Here is a 13,573-nt window from a genome sequence, read left to right on the forward strand (position 1 = left end):
CCAAAGACCGTAAAAGACTAATTTCTCATTCAATGAAGTTCCTCCCACAGCAGCACGCGAGCGCGGGGCTATTAGCAGCGCATGCGCAACTCGTGAACAGCTCTGTGAACTGTTTCATCCTGTCAAAGAGAGTTACTCAAGATGTGACTGAGCGGGAGAATGTGACTTGTTGAATGTAGTGAACGAATATGATCTTCTCGTAGGTGAAAGAGTTGAATGAACTGATACATCTCATTCGTGAATGAAATGAATTTCGATCAGCAATCAGCAGATACAAAGCGGTGCACATACGATCATGGTGCACATACGATCATGCACACAATTTAATAAAGCCAAATCAGTTTTTGCCACAAGTAAATGTTCATTGACTTAAGACATAACACAAAAGACTCTTTTTCACCTGCTGGCGTATTTGTTTAATATGAAGAAATGGTCACCGAACGAATCAGTGAATAAATCATTTTGGTGAACGAACTGAAAATCAACGAATCTCTTGAAAGAATAAAAATTTCCACCACTAAATTCCATGCAACATAAATCGATTTTTAAAAATTTTGTTTTTAGTAACCCGCCCCAACCCGCCCCTCAATAAAGTGCCAATTTCTTGACCCGCGGGTTATGAGACAACCCGTGCATCACTAATATGCACTATGCAGCCATAACTATAGGTCTAGTTATTTTACAGTGTATTCTAGGAATTGCTGAACAAGCACATTTCATGCATTTGCGAAAAGACATGAAGAAAAACCAATCATCTGATTTAGCATGTATGTGTGTGGTGTTTAATACTTTAATCACTTCTTGTTCCACTGGAATTAGTGCAGAAGTGTGCGTTTGTATGCAGATATCAATGAGTCAGTAGTGATTTCTTGCTCTCCTCTGTGAGAATTGACTGCAGTTCAAGAAGGCAAGATTGTAAAATTACAACACCGTTGATCTGGCAGGAGCCTGTGTGTTTGAAGCTATTTTAAGCCATGATTTCGTCTGACTCACTTCAGTTTTGTTTGAGAGAGAAAGAGCTTCTTCATTCCCAAATCTTTGATGTGACACTCTGGAAATTCCTGCAGCTCCGAGCGTCCGGATTCATTTGGAGCTCTCACAACTTCCCGGAATCCGCTCTCATTTTTTCCCAAGGAGATTTGGTGTGCGAGTGTATTTTGTGAGTGATTATGTGTGTGTGTGTGTGTGTGTGTGTGTGTGTGTGTGTGTTGTGTGTGTGTGTGTGTAGGCGTAGGTCGAAGGTTTCAGATCAGGGGTCATAGATCTATTCCCTCTTAATATCCAGATGAACATTCTTAGCTAATCCCAGTAGAACAAGAAAATCATCCCCCTCTAATTTCCCCCAGTCTCTGTTCAAACCCACACTGGACTACATTCATGGAGTTTGTCATGCTTTACAAATGTATGTTTTATCATCAATGAATAGTAGTTGTGTGTCAGATTGTAGTGTACAATTGCATCTCAATATATTAGAATGTTGTGGAAAAGTTCACTGATTTCAGTAATTCAACTTAAATTGTGAAACTCGTGTATTAGATAAATTCAATGCACACAGACTGAAGTAATTTAATTCTTTGGTTCTTTTAACTGTGATGATTTTGGCTCAACAAATTAGAATACTTCATTACTTGAATAAAATACTTAATCATTTTTAGTGAATTGTTGGCCTTCTGGAAAGTGTGTTCATTTACTGTACATGTACTCAATACTTGGTAGGTTTGTGGCACTGCTGAGGTGGTGTGAAGCCCAGGTTTCTTTGACAGTGGCCTTCAGTTCATCTGCATTTTTTTTTTTTTTGGTCTCTTGTTTCACATTCTCCTCTTGATAATACTCAGGTCTGGTGAGATGCTGGCCAGTCAAGCACACCAACACCATGGCCATTTAACAAACTTTTGGTGCTTTTGGCAGTGTGGGCAAGTGCCAAATCCTGCTGGAAAATGAAATCAGCATCTACAAAAAGCTGGTCAGCAGAAGGAAGCATGAAGTGCTCCAAAATGTATTGGTAAACAGGTGCAGTGTCCAAAAAACACAATGGAGCAACACCAGCAGATGACATTGCACCCCAAATCATCACAGACTGTGGAAACTTAACACTGGATTTCAAGCAACTTGGGCTATGAGCTTCTCCACCTTTCCTCAAGACTCTAGGACCTTGGTTACAAAATGAAATACAAAACATGCTCTCATCTGAAAAGAGGACTTTGGACCACTGGGCAACAGTCCAGTTCTTCTCCCTAGCCCAGGTAAGACGCCTCAGGAGTGGCTTAACAAGAGGAATATGACAACTGTAGCCAAATTCCTTGACACATCTGTGTGTGGTGGCTCTTGATGCCTTCACCCCAGCTTCAGTCCATTCTTTGTGAAGTTCACTCAACTTCTTGAATCAATGTTGCTTGACAATCCTCACAAGGCTGCGGTTCTCTCGGTGCGTTGTGCATCTTTTTCCTTCCACTCAACTTTCTGTTAACATGCTTGGATACAGCACTCTGTGAACAGCCAGCTTCTTTGGTAATGAATGTTTGTGGCTCCTTGTGAAGGGTGTCAATGATTGTCTTCTGGACAACTGTCAGATCAGCCATCTTCCCCATGATTGTGTAGCCTAGTGAACCTAACTGAGAGACCATTTTGAAGGCTCAAGAGACCTTTGCAGGTGTTTTGAGTTGATTAGTTGATTGGCATGTCACCATATTCTAATTTGATGTGAGAATTGGTGGGTTTTTGTTGAATGTGAGCAAAAATCATCACAATTCAAAGAACCAAACTCATTGAATTTATTTAATACACGTGTTTCACAATTTGAGTTGAATTACTGAAGTGAACTTTCTGTGACATTCTACCTGTACACTAAAATCTGATACACAACTGCACCTGTATATCTGAGTGTTGCATTTTTATATTTTATGTATTTATAAAGAAACTTGTTTGGTTTTGTGTCAGTATGAGTCTATGGAAGCTTGTTTCCACCATGGTGTAAAAAATCATTTTTATCTCACAATTCTGATTTTCTTCTTCTTTTTTTCTTTCTTTTTTGTGTGATATAAAAAGTCACAATTGCATACTTTTATTACTTTATCCTTTGCCAGAAACAGGCTTCCACAGGAAAGAAAAAATTGAATTGAAAGATGTAAACTCAGAATTCAGAGAAAAAGTCAGAATTGCAAGATGTTAATTCAGAATTCTGACTTTTTATCTCTCAATTCTGACTTTTCTGCAAGGAAAAAACGTGAGATACAAACCCCCTAATTGTGAGGTAAAAAGTCAGAATTGTGAGATAAAAAATGCAATTACCTCTTTTATTTCATTCAGTGGTGAAAACGGGCCTCCATTTAAATCACAATTCATTGCTCAATGTCAAATTTGACATTTCTGTTTATTTTTTTACACTTTTATCTCACAAATGAGAATAATATAAGCAGTTGTGATCAGTTCTTGAGTAATAACTCTTATCATTCTTATAATGCAGTGTCAGATTTGGTTTCATGGAAATCTGCTCTAAGTTTAGTAGCAGGTTTCATGCATTTACACAGAGAAATGGAGAGGAGAAACTTTTTCAAGAGAAAACGGTGCTACTGTACAACAATTTAATGCATTTACAAGTAGTAGTAAAAATATAAATACAATATGCAAGCACAATATAAATGATAAAGAAGTTTTTTTGATATATGAATGGAATTAAAGACATTATTTAACTAATTATATTAAGTTGTTGTGCTTTATGTTTTAGGACTACAAAACGGCAAAGCTCACTGTACCCTGTTCGGACATCCAAGAGATTCGACGCTGTAATCGCCTAGAGATGCCAGACAACATGAACACATTTGTCTTAAAGGTGAACAAAGACACACAGTCCTGAATTACACACTGGTTCATTTTATTGATAAACTAATATATTTACCTGGCTGATTCATTTGGATCATATAAGACCATTTGAGTTTGTGTATAGGTACGTCCTGTTTTCATGATGTTTTTTTAATAGTGCAGCTATTAAATTTTGTTACATTTACACATAATAATGGAACTATATAATACATCCAAAAGTTTAAGACCACACTGAAAGCATTTTTCTTTTTATATTTATATGTGGAATCAACAAGGTTTTAGGACTTTCTTTATAAACTTCATAATGTAATAATAATGTTTAGGACTCATTATCAAGTAAATGAGTGTCATTGATTACGTGAATCTTGTACAGTCAGTTCTTCCATTGAAGCTCTCTGAAACAACTCAAATTATGCTTGAGAATATGATCATCAGGTTTCATACAATAATTATGAATTAAAAAAATGCAAATAGAACCATTTTAACTCGTCTCACAATCCTGGAACCCACTGTCATGATTAGTGGTTGACCAGAAAGGGTTTTGCTTTGGTCTCTGCTGATATCTAGAGAGCAGTAGCTGATGGCCAATATAATGCATTAACATGCTTTTCTCTGTATAAAACTACTATTTTTATAATTATCATGTATGCAGTTTTTATGGCCTAATTTTTAAATGGAAATTTTAAATGTATATATTTAAATAAGTTTTATATATATATATATATATATATATATGTATGTAAATAAAAGTTTTTTATTATAAATTTATTTATTTATGCATTAAGCAGACGCTTTAATCCAAAGCGACTTACAGTGCATTCAGGCTAACATTTTTTAACTTTCATGTGTTTTATGACTTTATAATAATTAAACAAATACATGGAGTAGTATTTTGGAATGTATGTATAATGTATAAATAAAACATTTATGGCCTCTTTATAATTGAGAGACTATATAAACCTTTTACTAAAATGTATAAATCCAAAATTACTGTCCAAATTTGGATTTATAGATTTTAGTAAAAGGTTTATATATTTAAATAAATGGGATCATTATAATGATAATTATTACCTCATAAAATATATATCATTTTAAATCGAATTTACTCCTTTTTTATTGTAAATATATTTATTTTAGCATTTTTTTTTCTAATATTACTTCAAATTCACAGAAAAAAATCTTTAAAAATATGATGCAGGTAATACACAAAATAACCAAAAGTCTGTAAAAATACATTTAACTCGGTCAGACATTGTATTTGTTATGAATACAAACATTTTTATGAATCCCTCCCCAAATGTCAAGTTCATTTCCAAATCTTTAATTTTCTTTTGTTGGTCATGTGTTTCTTTTTCTCTCCTCTGTTCTGCGCTCAGGTTACTGGTCATCCGGGTAGTTTTTTATTTGAGGCTGATAATGAGCAGCAGGTCAGCTCTTGGACCACAGAGCTCAGAGAATGCATCACCAGCAGGTGAGAGAGCAACTCTTTCTGTGTCTTAACTAAACTTAAGGATCCCAGACATCTGCAAACGTTCCTGACATTCCCCTTCTGAGAAAACCCCCTCAGTTCCTCTTTTACGCACATACATAAACTCTCACACACACACAGAATAAAACAGCTCTATTTTACAGAAACTAAACTTAGTGCTACTGCTAAAGAAACGCACATCGTTTGGGTTCTCACATATTTTAGTATTTTTAAAAAGTCTTAATTTAGATGTCAGTCTGTTTTTTTCTTTTCTTGCAGACATGTCGGCACACACCATCTGAGTGTTCTGCGTATGCTATGTCTTTCACTAAATGTGTGTTTGTGTGTGTGCACGCATCTGTTTCATTTCCTTTTATTGGTGTGAGGGTACTGAGAACTCGAGCCTGTGTGAATATATCAATGTGAGTTTTAGGAAGAGAGAGAGAACGAGAGTGAGGTCTTCCTGTTTTTCTGATTACTAAGAATCTCAAGAACTCGACTCAGCACATCTCATGGCCTCCTTTTTCTCCATGCCCCCTTCTTTCTCTTTTTTACTCTGTCTCGTTTGCCTTTTTGTTTTTTACCTTTTTTTTTCGGTCCACCCTGTGTGTATGCGTTCATCTTGACATAAGAGCATCATATACAATAGGGTTTGTGCTTGTCCAAGAATTACACAACACATTTCCTGACTCGAACCAAAAGCTTTTGTGCTGCTTTTCCCCGCAACTTCCCCAAACGGCCCTCCCCTCCCCTCCCCGCGTCTTGCTTCTGCTCTCTTCCTCTAACCTTTCCTTCATTTCGTCCCTATAGGTTTCAAAGTGACGTCTGTTTTTCTAATTCTCATCCTGTGAGATCTTCTCTCCTCTTGACCCAGTTTCTTGTTGTATTCATTCCATTCCAATTTATTAATTAATTTATTTTTAATTAGTCAGAATTTTCACCCAGTCTTTCACCAGTTTTTACTATTTTTTTTATTATTTTATTTATTTATGAATTATAAACATTTTTATTTAAATGTTATGTTTTCAATTCATATTTTCATATTATGATTTTATTATCTAATATATTAATTATAAATGTTATATTGTAACTTTCTATTTATAATTATATATATATATATATATATATATATATATATATATATATATACACACACACAAACACACACACACTATTTCTACAATATGCATAGTAAAAGCAGCACCAAAATTGTCTTTTTGCAAGAAATATTTGAATGTCCTACTACATTTGCTTGTTGTACAGTATACTACTACACAGATAAACGTAGCCCACAATGCACTGCGTTGATCTTGATCTTCCATTTGCAAAATGACACATAATCCAGAATTAACTTTTAAAATCACTATTTTGATTATTTAAAGACGTTTCACACTGAATTCAAAATGTGAAATAATAATAGTTCATAATTTATTTTATTAAAAAAATAAAAAATGTACTTAGTATATGTGATGTGGTTGACTACATGACATTCTGTGACTTCTTCATTATGCAGGTAAAGAAGTTCATCGATGTTTATGAGTGTGTGTGTGTGTGTGTGATTCCAGGTCAGATAATGTGGATAGAGAGCAGTTTCCTGTTAGTGACTCGCTCAACGCAGCTCGCAGAGGGAGCACAGAGCACGGCGGCCAGGGTGAGTCACACACACACACACACACACACACACTCTCTCTCTCACTTATCAATACTTAGATTAATGCAACTATGCTAAAATAACTACAAATTCAGCTCAAAAAGAGACATTTGTGTAAATAGGAAAACAGGCCAGAAAACTGTCCGTTTTGATGTAATGGCATCTGTATTGTTCATTCGTTTTGGTTATACTTTTAAAACAGTGTGACAGTTACATTTTCTATAGATTTCCACTATAGCTAATGTATTTCTTATTAAATAGATGCGATTAAATTATTAAGCACAGTAACCCACTGCTCTGATGTCTGTAAACCTTCTGTCTTGTGTGTGTGTGTTTTCACAGGCTCTCTGGGTTTCGGACTCGCAGAGCACACCTACAATAAAACAGATCACTTCCTGTCCTCTTACCCATGGTTCCATGGGCCCATATCACGTGTGCGGGCCGCCTGTCTTGTACAGCATGCTGGGGGCAGCGGTCATGGGAACTTCCTCGTGAGACAGAGTGAGACACGGAGAGGAGACTACGTCCTCACGTTTAACTACCAGGGCAGAGCAAAGGTAATGAGGCCCCATCATCATCATCATCATCCTCGTTTCAAAACATTTCATTTTTATTTAAGATTATACAATATCAGTGACCAGTTTATTCTATATTATTAATTGATATGATTTGAAATTATTTATATATTTTGTATTAATACAATTTTATGATATTATAAATTTTAGATTTAAAATATATATATTACTATAATAGTAATAATATAGAATAATGAAAAAATGGGTGAAAACGGTGACATGCTGGTCTCAAATATAAAATATATACAGTATATATATTAATATGTGTGCATAAACTACACACACACACACAGATATATATATCTATATATCAAATTTTAATAATAGTTTAAATTTTTATTGGTATCATGTTTAGGCTGCTAATGTTAAAAGCATTAAAAGTCTTGTTTTTATTTTTTTGTTATTACTGTGCTTTATTTAGTTTGAATACTATTTTATCTAAAACTTTTTTATAAGATTGGCCATCATATCAATATTAGTCATTTCATCAAAATAATTATTGTTCAGTTATTTGTCACAATTCTTGTAACAGTATCAAGTATATCTGATCTTTATTTTGGTGCTTAGTAAGGAATGACTGTTGCACATCTTTCTGTTCATGTATGTCTTTATATTGCATTCTTCACTGTTTTTCTTCCTTTGCAGCATTTGCGTTTATCTTTAACTGAGTGGGGTCAGTGTCGTGTGCAGCACCTGCGTTTCCCATCAGTCATGGACATGCTGAGTCACTTCCGCAACTGTCCAATCCCGCTGGAGTGCGGCGCCGCGTGTGAAGTTATGTTGGCCAATTATGTGCGGGTAAACCCCACTCACACAGGTCAGATTCTATTTTGCATTGTTTTTGTTAACAATGCATATTTGACCCTATTATAATGACATTGTGCGTAATTGTGACAACAGAGTAGATTAATGAGTGAATGAGTAATTTAAACTTAATTTAAATTAAATTTATGCATTTAGCAGACGCTTTTATCCAAAGCTACTTACAGTGGATTCAGGCTATTAATTTTTACCTATCATGTGTTCCCAGGGAATCGAACCCCCCATTGCAATTCTCTACCACTTGAGCTACAGGAACACTTTTATTTTGTAATTTTAATTTGTGTGAAACTTTACCTGTGAAACAACACCAGGGACACATTGTGATTTTGCTCCTCATACTTTAGTTCTGATGGCCTAATATGAACAATATAACACACACATGCCACAATGTCAGGTTTTGGAGGGGGAAAAACATCCTTTAAATATCCATTTACACATCCCATTTTCTTAGTTAACTTGATTTAAATTGAGTCATTTTCACAGTCTGGTGTAAATTATGTGATTTTGCAGGTCATAATGGCGAGTAACTGTGTTTGATTTAGTCACCATTGTCATTTTTTTCACACATTTATCACTTGGCAAGAATTTATTTTGGATTTTGTTTCTAAATCACATTAAAAAAAAATATAATAAATTTAGTGATCATAAACGGTTTAAACATAAACATTTAAAATCTAATGTAGGACAGTATATAATAAAAATAATATTACTGTATGTAGCAGTTATTGATCTGTAATGTTCAAGCAGTTAAAAACATGCATGCAGGTTCTGTCTTGTCTCTCTCTCACACAGAGAGAGAGAGCTTGACAGGATCCATTTTTCTCTTGTGCTTTGTGGTTTAGATGGGTTTTAGTAGGTCTGTGAGACTTGACATAAGGAAACATGCACTCTCTCAAACACACGAGCACACACTCATCCATGCACGCAAAGCATATCATCAGAACTGCAGACACTATGACTTCAGACTAACCTGCCATCAAGTTTCTGTTTCCTGCAGTCCCTCCCTCACAAGCTGTAATAATGCGGTCAAGCCCAAAACTATTTTTTAGCACACACATTCATATACACATTTGACTTCTATATACTTCAAACACACTGTGACACTAGTAGAGGTTGTGAGTGTGAAGACAATGCCCTCTATGGGATATAGGGAGTATAATATGGTTATTGAGGTTTAGATTTAAAATAGTTCATGATTTTTATCCATAATAATTTCTATTGATGGAAAGAATTTGTAAGAATACAAAAGGTTCGGGGTCGTTGTTTATAAAAGAAGTCTCTTCTGCTAAACAAAGCTGGATTTATTTAATAAAAATTCAATAAAAACAGTAATATTGTGAAATATCATTTCAATTTAAATATGTGAATATATTCTGAGATGTAATTTATTCATGTGTTCATTATTCAGTGTCACATGATCCTTCAGAAATCATTCTAATATGCTGATTTGCATTAATAATTTCTCTGTTGCATCTCTCTAGGTCAGAGTTCGGCTCTTGGCTCTCCGTTATTGGTGCCGTTCTCTCGCTGGAGCTCGGAGCCGAGTCTGGCTCACTGTAGTCCGGATTCTTGCCCTCAATCCAGCCCCTCCACGGTCCAGTCGTCCGCATTAGACGCGCTCCAGCACCACATGCCCCTTTCATTTCCAGATCGCCCCGTTCCCGTCCCCCTGCGCCGGAGCGAGTCGGTGGGCCGCAGAAACCTGCTCCGCCACCCAAACCCGCTGCCGCCCCTACTGGCCAACCGGGACTCTGACTACGAGCTGGAGCCTCCCAACAGGGGGCGCAAGAGAGCCATCGACAACCAGTACATGTTCTTCTGACAGAGACAGAGGATGAAGAATAGAACAAAAGATGAAAAGTGCTCCAGAATTCCCGCCTGGATGGAGAGCACTCGGCAGCCAAATGGAGAAAGGAGTTGGAGTCGTGCGAGATTGCGCACGAGACTCGGGGTAGAGGCACGTGTGGCACTCGTGTGTTGCACATGTGTTTGAACAGTACTGCCAGACACCTGACACCCAACCCTGCCAGCTGTCTACCTTGTGAATGTATTATACAGATGTTTCACTATCAAATCGTTGTAGAAAAACTCAAGTAAGAAGGTGTAATAGACGGCTGCTCAGAGGATTTGTTGGAAGTAGCAGATGGGAACGTTTCACGATGGCGTCAACAAACCAAGGGTCTATTCAAAAACACGTCTGTGTCTACACTGGAAGCGGCCGACATCGCAACAACTTGAGGTCGTCTGCACTGGATACGTTCACAGTCAGCAGTAAGCTCGAGGCTAGACTTTAGTAATCAACGATTACTAAAACAACAATCAATCAGACCAAAACTTTTGTTTGTTTGTTTGTTTTAAACAGAAATTGATATATAGCATGTGATTGGTTTGATCATTTTATGTATGTTTGTATTCCTACAACTGCATATTCTTATTAGACAAAACAAAATCATTCAAATTAGTACGTCAGACCAGAAGGCTAGACTTCAGCGATCATTAAAATAACATTTTTTTTTATTTATCTTTATCTTATTATAAAAATATATTTTGCATATGATTAACTTTATTGTTAATGTTACAAATGTTTGTATTCCTGCAAATGCACATGCATTTTTTTTTAGAAATCATTAAAAATCATTAAAATTAGTAAAATTAGAAGGCTGAGCGATTATCAAAATGACAATAAAATCACTTTAATTTTTTTTAATAGAAATCTATTATAGAATTGATTTTGATTAAATTTATAATAAATTGTACCTATGTTAGAATTTCTACAACTGCATGTGCGAATGGATAAAAATAAATAATTATTAAAATGATTGTCAGATTAGAAACATCATGAGCTGGCTTTTGTTATAACGGTCAGAATTTATTTAAACCTGTAAAGAATATAATGTAATGTATACAAAGAAATTAAGCAAATTATATTTTCTTTATAAAATCGCTTAATTTTAGATGAGGCTGGAGTCCGAAAGAGAAATGGAGAAGTGGGGTGTCCACATCAGGTGATCACAGTGTAGACGACAACTTTTAATTATGACCAGAGTCATTTAGTTTTGTCGCAGGTGTCTGGTGTAGATACAGGGTTTAATATCTAAAAGATTCAAAAAATTTTAATCTGGATGCACACACACACACACACACACACACACTTTCAGATTGTTTATGTATTATACAATAGATACACAGGTTTCTATATGTTTTGTGTATTAGAAAGCCAAATAATATAGACTATAGAACCACATGTTAACATCAACACAGTAAGTCGTGTCATCTTGGATGCTAGAGGTTCACAGTTTAACTGACCAAAGAATAAAATTCACCAAACCAAACCAGCAATAGCTAGAATTATAGGTAATATGTTTTTATGCCTCAATTGTCATATTTTATAATGAACTTGTTTTAACCTATGAATACATTCTTTCTATCTGTTTTAACACATTTTAACCTGTTTCATGGCTTTATTAGCTGTAGAAATACTACTTTTAAACTAACAGCTTCCAAATCTGACACCGTAAATAGTTGATTTTATGCTATTTTTCTGTCATTTTTCACTAGAAAAAAAAAAAACATTGCTTGATGTTTTTGGAGCTTGTTCTCCTTTTTGTCTTTTTCTGAATTGTTGTGAATGTCTTTATTTGTGGCTTAACACTACCACAATACTCTGTATTAAGCACAGATGCCCAAATCCCTTAATATCTCATTCATACAGAATTTGGCAAAATCACATTTCAGTCAAATGTCAAAAGAAAAAATATATAATTAAAATAATTTATATATATATATATATATATATATATATATATATATATATATATATATATATTATGATATTATAATTCTAAATAAATAATAATGGTCCTAAAATAAGCTTCATACCATATAATTACTTTTTTCTTCTGGTTTTGTGAGTTTCAATTAATGATCCAAACCAAGAAAACTTTCTAGACTCTCATCTGCTTTGCTGCAGAATCCGGTCTGTGCTACAGTACATTTAGTTCTTGCTCTTCAGATCTTTATCAGCTGTATTTTCTTCATTTTTCTATCAAGCCCTCGATACCACAAACTGTTTCACAATCCTGTCTGTGGCAAGGAGTATGCAACCACATTCTACACTCTATAAGTATATAAATATTTTAAACATGATATGAAAGTGTGAACTGTACCTGTGTATCACTACCTCGCATTGCATTGTGGACTGTGTATTCCAGGTGGACTGTTTTTTTAATTTTTATGATTGGATGGTGTCAGAGCAGTATTGAGCAGATGGAGTTAGAATAATTCAGTTCCTTAATTACTTGTGTCATTGACATGCATGTCCACCAATCAGTGATGTGCTCAATTCAGCAGAGTATTGTTCAAATTAATATGCTGCTTTGCAGATGACTCAGAATGTCCTTTTATAGTTATAAAACACTTGTTTTATGCAAATACATTGTTTCTAAAATGATTTGTAATATGTACAGATTAAATTTCATATAGCTGACTCGATCAGAAAAAAAAAAACCCCGCTGCATTGTCTGGTAATGAATTGCTTACTCCAAACAGGCCATATTGACAAAAGTGCATCTCAAAGTCATTTGTGTTGTATTATATTGTGACTGAAATGAGAAGATCTGATCCTGGAGTGGTGTTGTGCACTTTGAGATGTTTTGTGCATTCAGGCCCTGTATTGAGTCACATCTTAGGTCCCACAAAGTTTAACTGATGAATGTATGTCTTCTCTCTATACTGTTGTTAGTAAGAATTGTAAAAGAGCACTGTAATCTCCTGGGCTTACCCGCAGCTACTTTAACCATTTCATCACTGCTTTCTGATCAAACTTTCTAGTTACTTTGCATGTAGCAAATGCATATTAAATTATATCAACTGTATATTTGATCTTTTTTTTTTTAGAAATAAAGCTAATGTTTCAATCCACTAGTATTTTTCGCTTTTTTATGTTGAGTGTATTGAACAAAATTGAAGAAATATTGTTTTATGGACGCACATTTTCATGTTTCAGATTGCACTCAACACTTTACTAATTTACTTTCTAATTTGTTCCAGAGGTTCATTGTTAAATAAGGTCATTTAATTTTGGACATTACATAACATATTTGTATAGAGTAGAAATGTATATAGTATACAGTTCATACTACATAGCCAGTACCAAGCCAAGCCTAACTATGCCGCACACTCGGGACATCCTGGGAGGCTCACGGAGAACCTACAACTCTCAGATGCTGTCCTATCAGA

General features: G+C 35.1%; 1 protein-coding gene across 1 annotated transcript in view; it reads left to right on the plus strand.

Moving 5' to 3' along the window:
• LOC128014274 (SH2B adapter protein 3-like) overlaps positions 1–13,255 on the plus strand; it is a 43,952-nt gene extending 30,697 nt beyond the window's left edge. The window contains exons 3-8 of the mRNA XM_052597716.1: positions 3,725–3,829; positions 5,196–5,290; positions 6,853–6,938; positions 7,281–7,495; positions 8,159–8,330; positions 9,817–13,255. Coding sequence (XP_052453676.1) covers positions 3,725–3,829; positions 5,196–5,290; positions 6,853–6,938; positions 7,281–7,495; positions 8,159–8,330; positions 9,817–10,157 — 1,014 coding nt within the window. The 3' untranslated portion in view covers positions 10,158–13,255. The remainder of the gene's footprint in view (positions 1–3,724; positions 3,830–5,195; positions 5,291–6,852; positions 6,939–7,280; positions 7,496–8,158; positions 8,331–9,816) is intronic.
• Positions 13,256–13,573: the final 318 nt, after the last annotated feature.

The sequence above is a fragment of the Carassius gibelio genome, chromosome A5 (assembly GCF_023724105.1).
Source record: "Carassius gibelio isolate Cgi1373 ecotype wild population from Czech Republic chromosome A5, carGib1.2-hapl.c, whole genome shotgun sequence".
In the NCBI taxonomy this organism is placed as follows: domain Eukaryota; kingdom Metazoa; phylum Chordata; class Actinopteri; order Cypriniformes; family Cyprinidae; genus Carassius; species Carassius gibelio.